This window comes from Neopelma chrysocephalum, unplaced genomic scaffold, assembly GCF_003984885.1.
Source record: "Neopelma chrysocephalum unplaced genomic scaffold, ASM398488v2 Primary Assembly neopelma1_24, whole genome shotgun sequence".
NCBI classification, from domain to species: Eukaryota; Metazoa; Chordata; class Aves; order Passeriformes; family Pipridae; genus Neopelma; species Neopelma chrysocephalum.
This window is the reverse complement of record NW_020897693.1, coordinates 1,329,331-1,347,019: the sequence shown is the minus strand read 5'-3', so window position 1 is coordinate 1,347,019 and position 17,689 is coordinate 1,329,331. Positions and strand designations below refer to the sequence as shown.

The window sequence follows — 17,689 nt, the reverse complement described above, 5'->3', positions numbered from 1 at the left end:
CAGCTCACTGGAGGTCTAGGACAGGTGTCTGGACAACTTTCCATGTGATAGAAGCAGTATCTGGGACATAATTTACTCTGTTATGACCATGTAGGGTTGTTACCTCCTTTCTTGTTTATTCCCGACCTGGAATAGCCCAAACCCTGCTGGTACATGCTGTACCCCAGCGTTGGGTTGGGAGAAGCAGAGTCAGCCAGAGCAGGGGAAGGCGAGCATGGCCTTGCCCTGGTGCTGTGAAGGGGAAGGGCCTGGAATGGAGAGGCTCTGCAATTACTGCCACTCCCTTGGGAAGCACAGGCAGAAGCAGAGAGAGGCTGAACAGCACAAGCCAAGCACAGAACACAAAACACTGTCCTGCTGCTGCTGCAACGTTCACGTGCCATCATTTTACAGTTCTGTTTCTGTATTTCTTGACGTTATATTATTGCATCACTGGAAAGCAGAGAGAATCCCAATTTTGGGCTCCCTTAAGCTTTTTGTTCCTGTCTATCCTGTTTAATATCATTGTAAAAAGCTGATTAATTCTGCATCTCTCTCTCTCTCTCACTCTAGCGGGTTTCAGAAGCACTCCCTCAGCTGTCCTGCCCTCTTGGCTAATTACCATTCCAGAAGTCCCCCCTTCAATAAGAGTGGTTTGTTTCTCTGCTGCAGTGGTGCAGACTCATGACTGTCACAAAGCTGGCATTGTGTTAAGTCTTTGCCTCTCTTATATAACAATGAAGTTGATTCAGTGAGAGCAGAATCATCCTTCTCGGAAAAGACCTAAGAAAAAAAAGGAGTTAGGAACCCCAAAAGAGAACTCTGCTGGACACTGCTTTATTGACCATCTTCATTTCTTCCATCTCAAAAAACAGTGCAAAGCCATCTGTAAGATCCCATGTGTTGCTCTATAGCTGTTCATCTTAGCTAGATATAAAGACCAGGGTTTATTTTTATGTCAATTAAACTTACTGAGCAGAACTGTCTGAGTTTCTCTTCCTCGGTGTCACGTTATGGTCACTCTGACAATGTTGGGACACCATGTGTTTCAGCTCAGGCCATATTCCTGATCCTGCAAGTGTGCCTGATTGGTGCTTAGGCTTATGCATTTGGTGGTTCTTTCCTGGTGCTATTTGGTCCATTACTGGATTATGCAGAAAAAGTGGCAAAATGGCTCACAGTCCCTGAAGGGTAAGGGCCAAAACAGACACTTAGATGAGGGCTCTAAGTGACTGTGTTCCCTAGATAGAAACTTGTGGCTATAAGGCAGGAAAAAACATCTATGTTTTGATACATCAGTTTGCAGTATGTTCCAAATTGCTGGTTTATTTGCTGAAAGGTTTTTATAAAGCTTTAATTTCCCTGTTTATAAAGCAGAGTAAATTAGCTGCAACTAATGTAGTCTAAATTCAGTCCCAAACACTCTGATATTTTATTATCAATTCATTCAAAAATTCCCAGAAGAGATACCTAAGACCTCATGTCCTTCTTTATCAAAAGCTTTGTTTCAAGAAGACTACAGCAAAGATTAGTCAGACTATGGTTTCACTGCTTTCCTCAAATCACAGTCCTCATAGTCTGTGCAGGCTTTGAAACACCAGCGTTAAAACAATGAATAAATACTGTGATGCAGGACTGTGAAAGCTGCAGTACTGTGTGACCTCTTGTTTGTGGAAAAAAAAGCAATCCACTTAAATGCTCAGAGATTGCCTTTCATGTAAACGTGGTTAAATCAGCTGTAGATAGGAAATAATGTATTGAAGAATCCTTCCCCATTAACTCAGTACAGCTAATCCATTATGTCTCATTAGAAAGCATAGCCTGCCTTATCTTTAACAGAGATTTGTGGCCAGTCATGTTACCATTTTCCTCTGGTAAGGTGCACAACCTTCTCTCGCCCTTCAAAACTTTTTCTAGCATATGTGGTATGCTCTTTTTTTAGTGGTTTTTTGTGTGTGTGTTAATTTTTTCCCTCTGTCGTTATTTGGTAGAGGTAATTTGAAATATTCAAGATGAGAGTTTAAATAAAGAAATTTGGCCTCTACATAAAAGTGCAATTAAAATTCTCTTGAAATCTTCTTGGATAGCTACAGCTACTTGACACAAAACCAGAACTTACTACTTTTTTTTCTCTGTCATCATTTAGAGCATTATCTATTCTGCAGCAGAACATATGATATAAAAATCTTCTTTTCAGATATTTCTTACTAGGACAGATGAAACACACTTAAAAAAAAATCCTTAATATATAGATAGTTTTGTTAGAGCGCACTGTATTTGTTGAGCAGTTTTGTGTTTTTTCCCCCCCAGTCTTCTCTTTGTATCCCAGAAGCTTTCATGAGCACATGCAGTTCTTAAGAAAAGCTTTCAGGAACGCATTGTTACTTTTGTTCAGCATTTTTAAAGACATTTAAGCAAACCATTGATCTGGCCGCTTGCGTGTAACTGATGGGAATTACACCTGAGCCAGGTGGAACGATCCAAATTCAGGGCGGTGGTGCTACAAGGACTTAGCGCCATCTCGTGTTCAGATTTTAAATCACACACGAGAGATCCTCAAGAGTTTTTGGAATGAGCGTTTTTGGCCCCCAGGAAAACACTACCTCCCTGTGTTGAGGCATTTTATAAATTTTGAGGGTAGCAAGCCTACCATAGTAAATTAAAAGCTAATGGAGGACAGCTGATATCTCCTCAGGCAGACACAGCTGTTTATAATGTTTGCATTTGCTCTCACCATCAGGCAAAGGCCTTCTGATTGTAGCTTGGAAAATAGAGCTTATACTGTACATCACTGCATGAATGTATGTAGAGAATGCAGTCCCATATAAACTGCTATTCCACCTACTTTGATGAGGCAATGTGGAGTCGTGGGACCTGTTTCTGTCAGACTGAACTCACAACATTAGGGGATTTGACATTTGTTTAAATTTGTGCATTAAAAAGTTATGGGATAAAAAAACATGCTAGAAAGTATTGTGAAATATATAAGATGTTATTAAGCAATTTCTTGACTGAGAAGATATCCCTTGTTCTATTATCTCTTCATGAGCATTTGGGTTTGATTCAACTAAGACTTTTTCTTTTTTTGATAAGATAGTTCTTATTTTAAAAAAAAACACATGAAATCCTGTACCTTCAAACATAGGAAAGAATGTAACAGCAGAAAAATTCTAAGTTCATCTTACCTGCAAGCTTTGAGGCAGGAGGCAGGGGTCTCTGTCCACTCTTTTTTCCAGGCAGTGTTCTTGGTTACTTCTGTCTGTGATGGGGATGGTTGCTATCACACAGTTCTTTTTCTCACAGTCATACAGACAGGCACAGTAAGTCATGCCTTCACCTCTGCTCTGGAGGCAGACCTTGGGCAGCTCTGGCTGATGTGGTTTGGGGTTACAATTCAGTTAGTCTGATGAACAAAACACACTGTGCTTGCTTAGCTGCAGAAATGAGCTGTGGTGTGTGACTTGTCACAGCTCTCAGGCAATGAAGATTAGCTTAAGCCACTTTCATCTGAGCTCGACATTAGCCAGAGCAGACAAGGTCAGTCACTGTGACTCAGCTGATATGCAGGAACTCGGTCACATGCCTGAGCTCTTGATTTGTCTACTGATCAGCTGTCTTTTGGTGTTTTCTGAGGTTTGCTGAGATGTGACTTCATAGAGGATAAATGATACCTTCTGTGGAGATTAAAGAAGAGTGGGCAACTGCATAGCTGAGTCTCTGCTGATACACATCTTAAAATTATCTTAAGGTCAGCCTGCAAGCAGTCACAAAGTTCTGTTAGAAAAAAACCCACCCAACCAAAAAACCCAGCCCCAAAAGCCAACCCAACAACAGAAAAAAGCAGCAGGTCCCTATCTCTAAAGCTTATCTTGGACCCAGTAGCTGATCACCTACATGAGTGTACTGTAGCATGCATGGCCTGGAAATTATGAGTAATTGACTGTGATTGACAAATCAACAGGAGCTCCCAGGTCTACAGGTTCCTTGGGGACATGTAGCTTGTTTTTACACAATACAGGTTTCCTGTCAAAGAATCCTTCTTGACTCTTTCTGTAATCTGAATTTTATCTATTTCCCCATTTCCTTTTTTCCCCTCTCTACCTTCAGAGATAAACTTTGTGTTTTTCTGAAACTTGATCTAGCATGTAAGACTTATTTTGTTCATTCACCAGACTGCTGGTTTTCAACTTTTCTCCACTCTTAGGGTTTTTTTGTTTTGTTTTTGATTGTTTGCTTTTTTTTTAAGGCTAAAATGTCTCCTCTCTCTGCCCTGCCTTTGAGCTGTAAGCCTGTTTTGCAGATGACTACCCACATACTGGTCACTATACTTTCATTAGATTTCAGAAGTAACCAGAGAAATATATCCTAATGTGTTTTTATTTTTTAAATTAGCTAGCATAGTGGTCTAAAGTCTCATACCACAAAACCTGACTACAGCAATGTTAGTTTTCCAATGTATGGCCTATAAATTTAAAGCTCATTATCAAGAAAGAGACTCAATTTAAGATGATGAAGATTTGAATTTATGGCACATTTTATGTAAATTTGAAAGCATTAGTGGGAGACTATAAATAATGTCAGCCACTTTAAAATTCTTCTTTCTCTTGCCCTCTTTGCTTAAATTTAGATACACGTCTTGTGCACTTTATGGTCTCTGCATAGATAAATGGATCTTATCACAAATGAAAGTCTCAGCATATGTTTCTGTTGGTTGGAAGCAAACAAATCCAAACCAAAGTCTTCTCTGTGAGCTGCCTATGTACACATTTCCAGTTAAGAAATCAGAGACATGTTCCTTATGAATCATGTATTCTGCCCCCATCCCATAATGGGAGATAAACTGGTCTAAAACTCGTGGGTAGAAGCTATACAGCCTTCATGCACCTTGGGACTGGAGGTGGTAGGGAACCAAGTTAAGTACCAGCATGAGAAAGGTGGTTTTTAGCTTGATCACAGTGCCACAGCTGCAGGAGTTTTGGTTGATTGTGAGAAAACCTGCCAATGACCTCAGAATCCTGTTGTGATTTCACACTGATTGCAGCTATATAAGCCTCTAAATGAACTTGTCTCTGTTTGAAAACTAAAACTTGCCTTCTGTGCCTTGCTGTAGTTTCTGTTAGTTCAAACAAAAAGAGAATTAGTCATAGAAGAAGTTGTTTATGAACACTGTGAATTTTGATACCTGGGGAGTTAGCAAGCCCTTTCAGGTAATTTGTGGTTTAATTATGTTGTACAGATTCAAACTTATATTTAAAATGTATGTGTTACTGTGTGTTATCCTAACACTGTTTTATTCTCTGTGTCTTCTTAATGTGAGCTCTCTTTGACTTGCTATGTTAATAAATAGTTAGGAGATTTTGTCTCCCAAAAATCCTCTCTGAACAGGAAATAACTATGGTCAGTTATCTTTATTGTGGCTCTGATTTGTTTTAGCAGAAGTGCCCTGTCTTGCTATGGAACTAAATTTTTTTTTAACGTATTTATAATCACCGTGGTCCTCATTGTTTTCCCAAGTATGAACTTATGTCAAGTCAAAAGAAGCACCCCAGTATCAAAAACCTGCTGGTATGATAATGGCTGCATTTCTGTCATTGCTGTAGCTTAAGACAGTAGCTTTCTGCATCCAGACTGAATTGTATCTCACACATTCAGCCCGAGAAATGTTTCACTTTTTGATATTGTAAATCATTTATTCCTGCTGTTAAGATCTCTTTTTAGCTGATCTATTCAGGAAAAGGTTCTCTTCTTTCAGGCTCCTTTAAAAAACTCCTTTGGTCTTAAAGCCTAGTTCACCACTCACAGAGAAACTAGAACGCTGACTTTATTCAGTGCAACTGTACACAGATTAAATATTTGTTTCCCTGAAGGAATGGAATGAATAAGGATATGAATTTAGTTCTCCTTTGTTGTGCTTGCACATTGTCAGATACCAGGATTCTCTTTCTGTGTACATACCACATTCCTTTTCAAAAAGTATTCATACCTTGTTTATGAGCATTCCTTATTGCTTTTCTGGTTAGTCACTCATGTGATGTTGCATTTCCTCACCAAACAGCCAAACAAATTCTTTTAGCATAGACACAAACAAGGGTGAAATTAGAAGTGATGTTTATGGATACTAATACTTACAGTGTTGAAGTTAATTTAATGTTGTGAGTAGTATCAGACAAATATAATGACAGCAAATGTTAATATAAATAATTCACCAAAATTTTGCTTATGGATATGGTAATCAGCACCTTCCTTGCCCTATAATTCCATTAGAGGGAGCCAATAAAATCATGTATAGTAAGATAAACTGCAGCTTAATTGTACCACCTGGATTTCAGTGCTGTGCTCTGACTGATAAATCTTTGGAGATTTATGTTGCAGAAGTAGCTGGATGGTGGTGGGTGGTGAGAACTCAAATGTTTTTATTTTAAAAAATTACATCTCTTCTACTCTTCAGGAAAAAGACTGTGCTGTTATGAAATAAGCTTAAGATACATGGTTATAAGGTTTTGATTTCACCTGGAAAACTATAGTGGCTCATATGGATTGTTTTGTGTTTGTACACTTGTGAACCTTTTTTTTTTCCTGCTTATGTATATGCACTTGTGCATGTCAAAACATAAACATACAAGTTTCTGACTGTTGCCAACATATTTTGAATTTCTTGGATAAAAAAATAATGTACATCCTTCATACCTATTGGTTAGTAAAACAAACATTTCAGCTTTCAGTAAAAATTTGTTAAGGGAAAAAAAGATTTGTTCAAAGTGCATATTTAAGGTTCTGGGCTGCTCACTGTGAGAAGGACATGGAGGCTCTGGAGCATGTCCAGAGAGGAGGCACAGAGATGGTGAAGGGTCTGGACCACAATCAGGAGCAGCTGAGGGAGCTGAGGTTGTTTAGCCTGGAGAAGAGGGTGCTCAGAGAGACCTCTACAACTCTCTACCAGGCAACTATTGACGGAGCAATGGCCTCAAGTTGCACCAGGGGAGGTTCAGTTTGGATATTAGGAAAAATTTCCTCATCAAAAGGGTTGTTAAGCATTGGAATGGGCTGTCTAAGGAAGTTATGGAGTCACCATCCCTGGAGGTGTTAAAAAAAATGAGTAGATGTGGCACTTAATGCCATGTTTTAGTTGACGGGGTGGTGTTCAGTTGACGATTGGACTTGATGATCTTGGAGGTCTTTTCCAACTTTAGTGATTCTGTAATTCTATATCGTACAATTTATGGTTGGGGAATTAATGATATTTCTTTGAAATTTAGTAAGAAATTATTTGTTGACAAGACTGACCAGAAATGTAGTGGTACCAAATGTGCAGCAAGAATGGGAATATGTTATTTTTCTTATGATATCAATACTATGGGGGGGCGGAAAAAGGATTCAGAGTAGCCTGGAGGTTTTTCCAGTTTGTCTGCAGGCAAGTTCTGTAAACTTAAAGCAATACATTTTGACTTTACTGCTGTTATTAATCCTGCAAGTTTATGTTTGCACTTTATGGCCAAACAGTTGAATAGGAAATGCATTTTTTCTGGGTGTACTCACGAGCTTCTGAAGTGGGGAGCAGACAAACAATTCATAGCATTCAGCAAAATTGCTTTTGCTAGAAAGATTACTGAAATAAATTTTTTTTTTTTTGAGATACTGATAGGACATAACATTTTCCATGATGATACAAGTTCTGCACAGACTTCAGAGGTGATTGCCTCTGGGACTGAAATACCTGATTTCAGATGGTTCCCTCTTTTTTTTTTTTTTTTTTTGCTTCTGTATAAAGAAGAGCTAAGGGTTTAAACCAGGTTTTGAATCTTTTCTGTCAAAGCTGTTTTTACCAACTGTACATGTGGCACTGGAAAGCTGGCATTAGAGCAGTATGCATCTAGCAGACACATTAAAATTGCTTTTGGAAAAATACGGTGTGAGCATAAAGCCAAAGTAAATCTTTGCAGTTCTTACAGGGAGAGCCATCCCTCTGTATGGGACAGTATTGATTTTAAATTGAGTATGTACACAGGAAATTGTGTTGGCACTATCTTCTAATCCTCAGTTGAAGTAAAGGGACAGTAATAATGCAAGCAGTATAAGACTGGGCCTTTAAAAGGAAAAATAATTGGTCATATGTGTTGTTTAAACAAAAAACCTATATTTAAAAACTCCCAAAAGCACTTAATTCTTTCTGGGTGTGTGTTAATGATTACAGAAAGTTGCAGGTATTACATGGGATCAGAGAAAAAAGTACAAAATATAAGATCAGTGCTGCTCCTAAAAATACTGTAAGATGATTACTTATAAAATAGTATTTGGATAAAAGGTAAATGTGTAAGAAGTTTAGGATCTAATTCATTGCATTAGCAGCTAGTGTTCATGTCTTTGATTCTTTCCTTTTCCAGCCAATTAAGAATAAGAAAATAATGATTAACTTTGAGGTCACAGAACAATCAGGTGCAACAGTCCTCTATTTAAATGATCTTTACTTGGGCATCCTAATTAAAATACTGTTTCTAACCTCATTTATCACAAACATGGGACAAGAGAACCCAGGTAAGGATAATAAAATGATCTATTTTTCAACGATTGCCAATCATATTTCAAATCAAATGAATGCAACATCAGACCACACAGATTGAGTGTCCCATATGCAAATACAGAAAAGCTGGTCTATTCAAGTGACTTTTGTCAGTTTTGGAGCTTCACCAATTTTCAGGAGGGGCACTGATTCCTAGAGAAAAAATAGACACCTGACAATATGTTCATTTTTCTCAGTTAACTTGCCAGGATGGCTTAGATAGGGCCCCAGAGACCACTCCTCCTCTCTGCAGGTAACTGCTCTTGTGATCTATCGCCTGCCAAAATTCAAGGTTGCTTGAACCAATACTGTTCCTGACAGTAGATATTGCGAGTCTCCTGTCACTAAAAATTTCTGAGATGAAAAGGTCTGTGCCAAGGCTCAGTAGCCTTGTAGTCAGAGAACTTTGTGATGTCTAACCTGACTGCAGTTTGAATTATTTCTGGCCATCAGTGATAAAGGGGACAGATGCTTCTCTTCTGCTTTGCAATAGCTTTTTACATATTTGAAGCTTGGGAGCTTTCTTGTAATTGTGAAAACCATTCCTGCCCAAGGGTAGTTTTTGCTCTTGTCCTTACGGAATTTTATCCTATTTTTTTCTGACCATTTTTCAGACGAATTTTCTTAGACAGGGGCAGGCTGAAATTTGAGTCTTTGACGACAGCTAAACTTGGAAAGAGTTGGTTTAGCACACAGAAAACAGCACTGAGGTAGCAGGAATTGGATATAATGCTTTGATAGTAGGGACCAAAGGCAGCAAACTGGGCCTCTGCTTAGCCTGTGTTCATTAGAGATCTCACTCTCCTCTTCGTGAGAGTGAGTAAGTTCCTCAGAGTGTAGTAATTCCAAGTCTTTGAGCTCACAGTTTGTGAAAACTTACAGGCTAAAAAGGACAACAGATCTAGTAAAGTTAGGATTGATTGTGTCACTTTCTGTGGCTGTGGTTTTGTTTGGAAATCATAATAGTGTTTAAGGTAAAAATACAGTTAAAACAGCATTTGAAACTCCTTATGTTAAATAACCCTCGTACTCCGCGTAGGCATTACTTTGTGTAGGGAAAACCACAGTTGCTTCAAACAAATTAAGTTCAATATTTTTGTATATTCTTTATGACAACCGCTGCAACCCCTGTGGCATACACAAATCATGTCAATAATTTTCATGTAAATCATGAAAATACAAAAGTTGGTTGTTGCACATACTGGTGAATAACTGTGTTTACTCCAGAATGCCAAAGATTTGTTTTAAAAAATTTACTTTATATAATCACATTCTTGCAGGTTTATCTAACCCTCCATATAGGTCTGAACAGAAATAAGAAATCTGACTACTCCAAGCAGGTCAAGAGAGTCCTGTGTACAGACAAACATAACTTATTGCAGGCATTATGAAAAAAAAAATGACCAGCTCTCAAGATTAAGACATTTTTTGTCAATTTTGGTATTTTCTGCTTCCCATCTAATTTAAAGGAAATCTAGGCCATAACATCCTCAAATTCTGATGTATATAATGAATTTATTTTATAAAAGCAAAGTGATGATTTAAAATATGTTTGCTCTGGGAATAAAAAACCAAACTACACTAAACTGTTTTTTCATTTTATTGGGACAGAAACATTCATGTAACACATTTTCTACTTCTAGAAGTTTAAGTAAACCAGTCAGAAATAAAGGTGTATTTTCCTTTACAGGCCCAACATGTCCTAAAGTGGGTATTTCTACCGCTGCTCCCAAATGCTGGATCTTTCAGACTGTCATTAGCTGAATGGAGACAGTATTGGGAAATAGAAAATCAGGTCAGAGACTACTTAGAACTCCCAAAAATTAGCCATTTTAGAAGTATTTACTTTTTGAGATACTCCTAAAGGTCTATCAAATAGCAAAACATTTTCTACAGATATTTTTTTCCCTTGTTCCTCTACTCTTAAGAAACAGTTCAAAGAGCAGAAAGAAAAGCCTCAGTCTTGTAATCATGGAGTGGGCACTGACTCACTGCATGGGGTCAGTCCCACTGAGAAGTCAGCTCAAAATAAAAAGGAAAGGCAGATGGTTATCTGTAATAAATATGACACATAGGGAGAATTTCAGAGATTTTTTTTTTTTGTTAACCTTTTCCCACATGAAGATTTTACCTGTTCAAAATTATTTTAAAAGGGGTTTCAAACAACTGTCTTTTTGAAATATTTTGCAATAATAAATTCCAAGACAAATTAAACCCGGGGTTTATGCTGTCAGTGTGAACAGCTGAAAAAACTGAGTAACACCCAGATATCACCAATAAAAAATTTTTAAGGCTTTATACATACATATATATATATGTGTGCGTGTGAGTGCACAATCCATATATTTGCACACATAACATTGGAAAATGTTGAGTCATAAATTAAACCTCCTCCTAATACTGAGAATCCTGCCATAATGGGCATGTGTGCACATCCCCTTTATGCTTTGTATACAACCTCCAGATGACCTTATTTTCATGTCAGTGAGCACAGGATTTTTTTATTTGAAATTAACTGTTCGTTTCAATCACGAGAAAATTTTGATATGTATAAGATATAAACAAAATGGAAAAAACTTCAATATTGTCTTTTTTATACATGTTATACCATAACCCACGGTGAGAGGTATGTTTCTAAATTGATCTTGTTTCTTAGGGAAACTCCCTATATGATTTGCTAATTCTTGCACATAGTCAGTTATTTAGTCTTATCCCTTAAAATATCAGCTACTATTAGCAATAGTTTGTTTTTCTAAATGCTCTGTGTAGTTGCAGTAATGATGTCACAGAACTTATGGCATGTTTAATAGGAAAGATCACTAAGGAGAAGTACCAGGTCCTGCACTTGGGTCATACATTGCTACAGGCTTGGGGATGGGTGGCTGGAAAGTTGTCTGATGGAAAAGGACCCAGAGGTGCTGGTTGGCAGTGACTGAACATGAGCCAGCAGTGTGCCAAGGTGTCCAAGAAGGCCAATGGCACATGGCTTGTATCAGGAATAGTGTGTCTATCAGGACCAGGGAAGTGATTGTCCTTCTGTACTTGGCACTGGTGAGGCCACACCTTGAGTCCCATGTCCAGTTCTGAGCCCCTCAATTCAGGAAGGACATTGAGGTGCTGGACTGTGTCCAGAGAAGAGCAATGGAGCTGGTGAAGGGTCTGGAGCACAAGTCCTGTGAGGAGTAGCTGGGGAAAGTGGGGTTGTTTAGCCTGGAGAAAAACAGGCCAGGGGTGACCTTATTGCTCTCCACAACTCCCTGAAAGGAGAGTGTAGCCAGTTGGGGTCTGCCTCTTCTCCCAGGCAATCACTGACAGGATGAGAGGACATAGTCTTAGGCTGCACCAGGGGAAGTTCAGACTGGACATCAGGGGGAATTTTTTCAGAGAAACAGTTATCAAGCATTGGAATGGGCTGCCCAGGGAAGTGGTGGAGTCACCATCCCTGAAGGTGTTTAAGGAAAGGCTGGATATGGCACCTAGTGCCATGGTCTAGTTGACAAGGTAGTGTTCACTCAAAGGTTGGACTCAGTGATGTCAGAGGTCTTTTTCAACTTAATCGACTCTGTGATTCTGTACGTTCTTTTTTTCTGGGCTTAGGGCCCAATATGGTGCAAATATAATAATGTTATTTTCTTATATGCAATGCAAAACTATGGAAAGTTCAAATAACTTAAAAAGCCACGGGTCTGGATTTTTGCCTTCAGGAGGAGCTATTTCTTCAGTATTATGAGAGCCGCATCTTAATGCTTTTGATTCTGCAGTTTCTTTGCTAAGCTTCCATGCACTGTCTCTGCAGCTGTGTCCTCTGACTGGTGACCCTGGCACAAGGGGTGGGAAACAGCATGTGAGGGGAAAAAATGCACTGCTACAGAGCAGGATGACAGTAGGCATGTAATATTTGCACTGCTTAGTGGTAAACCCATCTCTGATAAACATAGTGTGGGGTTTTTCTTATGTGGTGTCTGCTCGCATGAATGCTAAAACAGGCTCACATCCTCCAGATCCAGGCAGAGAGAAAAGAAGAAAAAGAGAAAGGAAGAATATTTTCTGAGAATCAAGCTTATCTCTGATGGGCACTGTAGAAATAAACCCAGTTATACTGACATAATTTACACCATGCTCCCAGCATCAAACTCTGCTGTACTGGCAAGTTGCTTTTAACATACAGTCCACAGATCCTTGGCATCCACAAAAAAGTAGGCAAGCACACTGTTGACAGAAAGCTTAAATTCATCACACAGGTGTTAACAAATCAGAGAAGGCTGAAAACCTTTCTGTCTGTGATAATTCTGATTGTTTCAAGTGCAAACAGGACATAATCCTTGTAGATTATCCTGACGTGAGCCAGCTTTCTGCGGAAGAGTCAGTCATGATTTAATGCAGGAAAGGACAAGGTAACTTTGGTATCAGTGAAGAGGTGAGGGACCTTTATTGCAGCCAAAGCATTGAGGAGTGCTGCTGATGTTAGGAGGATGATGATCCCACTGTCATAGCGGAGAGCACTGGATTGTACCCTGAGAGCTGCAGCAAAGCAAAAGATCCAGCACAAGAGGGACCTGTCTGTCGAGTCTGAACATGAAAATGCAGCTCTGAAAAAGCAAAAAGCTGGTGGTTCAGATGAAACGAGCACATGGAGAAGGCACACTGTGAGAGGACAAGGGCAGTAATGGATGTTATCTAGATGGTGAAGGTAGAGGTCATAAACTCATTTGTGTTTTTTGTTCCTGATGAAGACTCCTCTGTGTTCATCTCCTTGTACCAATTTCATTCCCATGGTAACAATCGTATCATCTACCTGAACTGGGAGTCAGTGCCCTCTTTCATGCAGTCTTGTCACGACTTACTAATGCTTTGCCAACAGTGCTTTGTCCTTGCTTTTTGGAAACTGCTATGCTGGAGCAGATTATTCAGTTCAGATATTTGTGATTCTTTCCTTTCCATTTCTGAACAGGCAGTTCTCATTTTTGCCCTTTTTCATCCAGGAGTTAACCAAATGCCTCTTCTGACTTCCTCAAAAATATCTGCTTGTATGCTATCAGTTATGAAAATTGATGAGATCATATATATTTATGAGATTACCAAAAAGTTGGAGGAGAAAGCATGCTGTCTTTTTCTTACCTGAATGTTGATTGATCAGCAGCACAGAGTGTATTCACACACATGACTCTCTCAACTGTGTCACTGCTACTGTAAGCCCAAGATACTGTTGTCACTCCAGTCCGCAAAATTCATATGCTACCCCAACCCACAGCCCATTTCCCAGCTTATTTCATGCTGCAGGACCAGTAACCTAATCTCTGTTGTGCTCCAGGAAGAGCGTGAGCAAGATTGAAGTGTTATAAGTTGTCCTTTATCTTTATCATAGCCGTGGTGAAACGCATGTGGTGAAAACTCACAGGTGAATGCAGAGATCGGATCATATTTTGTGTTAGAGAAGAACACTAAAAATATGCATGGAGATTTAGAAAAACAAAAGCAATGTGAAAGTTCATCCTCAAAGCTATAAAATAGAGCCAGAGTGAGCTTCAGACTCAAAAGAACCGTCCCTGCCTTCAGGTCCCAAGGAACTCCTTCAGTGGCCTGCAACAGACTCCTTGTGTGGTGCTGGCACAGTGGCTCAAAGGATTCCAACCCCTCTCCTCCCCTCTTCCTTGGGGCTCCATGCAGAGGAGATGGAATCTCCTCACACTCCAGGGACAGGGCCAGGTGATGGGGAAGAAGGGCCTTGGCAATGAGCAATTCTTTTATGGAGTGCTGGGAGACCTCGTGCAAGGTGACTGTGTCTCCATCCCCTGCCGGTGGGAAGTCTTGGCCACTGTCAGGCACAGGGTGCTTTAAATTTATTATGAAGCTTGGATTTCCCAGGCAGCAAGGTTCAGTGAACATCCTGCTTGAACTTTTCAGGATGGCTCATTGAAAGCTCTACATAGAACAGTAACATGGGCTTTCTCTGTTGTGTAATAGTGTGGCACATGGCATATCCCAAGAATGCCTTTTCTAAAGAACAGACTCAATCCATGTTTGCATCAAAAGCTTTTATTTCTTAAATAAAGCAGATTGCACATCTTTTTGCAGTAAAAGATCTCAAAGCCTTCCAAAGGTGGCTAATACCATTTTGTATTTAGGTGTTTTTATTTTTACAGATAAGGAATAAAAGGCCAAATAGTCAACCCTGCCTTTAGCCCATGGTCACATAGGAAACCAGTGCCAACCCACTTTACTTTTAGCCTGAGATGTCTTTCACTGTGCTTTCCTATGGCTTCTGTAACACAGAAGTAATGCTCTAGTCATTAAGGCTGCTTAGAATGTTACAGGTTTTTTTTTCTAAAAGCAGAGTATCATTATTGCAGCTCAGGAGTCTATACACTCTTAGTTGAATTCTGGAAGTCCTTTTCAAAATCATTCTCTGATATTTGGCTGTTCTGCTGCGGCTATTTTTAGGCAGAACAACAGCTCTTTCAGTGTCAAAAACAAAATGGGCTTTCTGTAGAAACAGCTGTGGATTGCTATTCAAGCACCACTTTTTGTGGGTTTTGGGGGAGACTTTTTTTGTTTTGTTTATTTTTCCTCCGTGATTTTTTTTCTTGTTTGTTATTAAACAGAAATACAGCTGTCATTAAAATTAAAAAAACACAAAAACTCAAAACTACAGCCAGTACCTGTATTTTACACTAAAAGTCAGTTTGGTTTTTGAAAAAAATGTGTTTGTATTTACCTGGAGTTTGTCTGTTACTCACTAACACAGGACTGAGCAATGACATACTCTCTCTTGCACCATTGTGCAAGAGGCCACCTTGCACACAGGGCAACCTTTTTGAACAGGTATTTTCCTGGAGTTGGAGGACAGGATGAGAAAGATTCTGCTATGACCAGTGGAAGTGATTTGAATCATTGGGAAATGCCTCACATCTAGATGCTGAAAGAGGACTAATGAGAAGGGAAACAAAGAGTGACATGTAGAACATTTAAAAAAATAGTGTTTGATACAGAACAGGATAATCTAGGAACATTCCTTCTGACACACAAGCAGTTATGCACTAAAAAAATATTGAGAAGTGGCAACTTGAAGCTGATAAGAGTGAATATTTAGCTGCAGCTAATGTATGGTCAGGTTCAAAAGTGGACCGTACAGCTATATGGACAAGAAAAATGTGGAAATTTAATGGAAATAGTCTAGAAGTTCAATGATTAAGAATAACCTTGATGTGATAGATGAGAGTTAAATGTTAAATATAAACCATGTTCGTGAGGGTCTGTACTCTTTTTGTGACGTAATATACCTCTCCTGTTAAAACTTACAGATAATTTCTCTGGAAGCATGTGATTTTATATTGCTTATCAGAAGGCTTTCTAAACCGACCTTCAGAGTAGTGGAGATTGTCAGATAGTGTGTATTGGACAGGAAGGACTTCTGATTTGATTTCCATAGCACTGAAGCAGAATACATAATTTTGAGAGGAAGAGAACATGTCAGAGACGGATTATTATTCCTTTTAATTAACCTTAGACTTTAGGACTAGTAGGTGTGTGTATGAGTTGTCTATGTGTAGCATTTAGTCATCATGTAGTTTATAACAATGGAGACTTTACATACTCGTCATTGGACATTAGTTCAAGATCACTGTTATGTGAAATAGGTGAAAGTTGTAACAGATAGGCATAATGTAATTTTAATACACATTATTGGTCATGTTGATGTGGGACTGGCAGCTTTTAAGTCTATTTGGAAAGTTACTAAAGATTCTAAACTTTCTGCTGCGTGCGAAGCTTGTAAATGATCTGGGATCCATCACCCCAAGCGAAGAGTTGCTTATCTTTAGGATTGTAATGTATAGTGGAATGGCTCCCCTGGCGTCTTGGGAAATGCAGTGCTGGGATTTCATAGGTGTTTACAGCATCCAAAACATCATAAACGCATCGTATGCGAGAGGTGCCTCCACTAGGAGAGTTGTGGACAACGTAGAGCGTGTTGCATGCCATGAAAGCTGCTTCAGCATCCTTGCTGCTGCAGGGTGTGTCCCAGGTGTGCTCCACTGCCATGGTTATGTGGTTGATTTTAGTAATGACAATGTTTCCTCCGGTCTCTGGCTCTGCATGGATTGCCCAGAGCCCTTGCTCATCAATGGCAAGATCTATTTTTGTATGTGGGGAAAGCTGATAGGCAGGAATCCTTCCAGCCTCTGGCAGTAGCATTTGGTCGGCTACTTTTCTGCTCTGTATATTGAATTTAATAATCTCATTTAAGGAGCCATATCTGTGATAGAACAGGAAACCCTTATATATGACGTGGCCAGTTCCTTCCCAGGGAAATGGCAATGTGACTCTGCGAGGACTCTGTGTCTGATTGTTTTCCATGAATGTCATTATATTTGCAAATTCAAAAATAACATTATTTACAGAACCATTTAATAAGTAAATCTTCGTATGCTTTTTGCCAGGATCTTTCATCCAAGAGCCATGCTTATCTCCAGTCTTCTTAACTATCTTTAGGGACTTAATACCTGCAAGCATGTGGTCACAACCTGCAAGGAAACACCCAAAGGAAAAGAAAATTAGGATATCTGTGAATTTTCTAGTTTTCTTTCTTTGAAATACTTAGTTTCCTTTCAGTTCTACTCTAAGACGAGGGTCAATGTATCAGTAGATGTCAGCAGTGTGGCTATGATAAATAGTGCTGAAGATAGTTTTATATGAGGTATTCCTGCTAAGAAAACTGTGCGTCTTCAGCCACCCACAGTGTGTTGGGCTTTGTTCTATTAGACCAGTGTTATCCAAAAGGGATTCCATTTGTGTACCTGAGAGGAGACCAAGAGCACAGTTACTGATTCTGTGCTTATTCTTGTCAGTTCTTTTATAGGGTTATAATTTTTACTTCAGAGAACTGACTTCTGATTTAGGTTAACACAGTAAAACAATTAAATTTATCTCCTATTGAAGGTGTACAAATCAATTTCCATTTTCCTGATATGCCACATGTATAGTATTTTTCTTTCAGGACTTCTCTTATCCTCAGCCTCTTTTTATGCATTTATATTATAAAGACAAATAAAAATAGATCAGCACAACAGAAATCCAAAACACTGGGCTATCTTCCCATTCCCCTTCCCAACACCTGCAGCACAAAGGAACTAGAACAAATGCATAGGTCACAAA

At 39.2% G+C, this 17,689-nt stretch overlaps 1 protein-coding gene across 2 annotated transcripts in view; it reads right to left on the bottom strand.

Annotated features, from left to right (window-relative positions):
• Nucleotides 1–5,021: 5,021 nt before the first annotated feature.
• The window catches only part of OLFML1 (olfactomedin like 1), a 17,873-nt gene continuing 5,205 nt past the window's right edge, over nt 5,022–17,689 (bottom strand). The window contains exons 3-5 of one of the 2 annotated variants that reach the window (XR_003536822.1): nt 16,159–17,058; nt 11,788–11,789; nt 5,022–5,032 (exon numbers count right to left, since the gene is read on the bottom strand). Coding sequence is in view for 1 of the 2 variants with exons in the window: in XM_027699415.1 (XP_027555216.1) it covers nt 16,280–17,058 (779 nt within the window). In the remaining variant the exon portion in view is untranslated. Of the gene's footprint in view, nt 5,033–11,787; nt 11,790–14,826; nt 17,059–17,689 lie in introns of those variants that run through there. The other variant, XM_027699415.1, reaches the window with a different exon arrangement.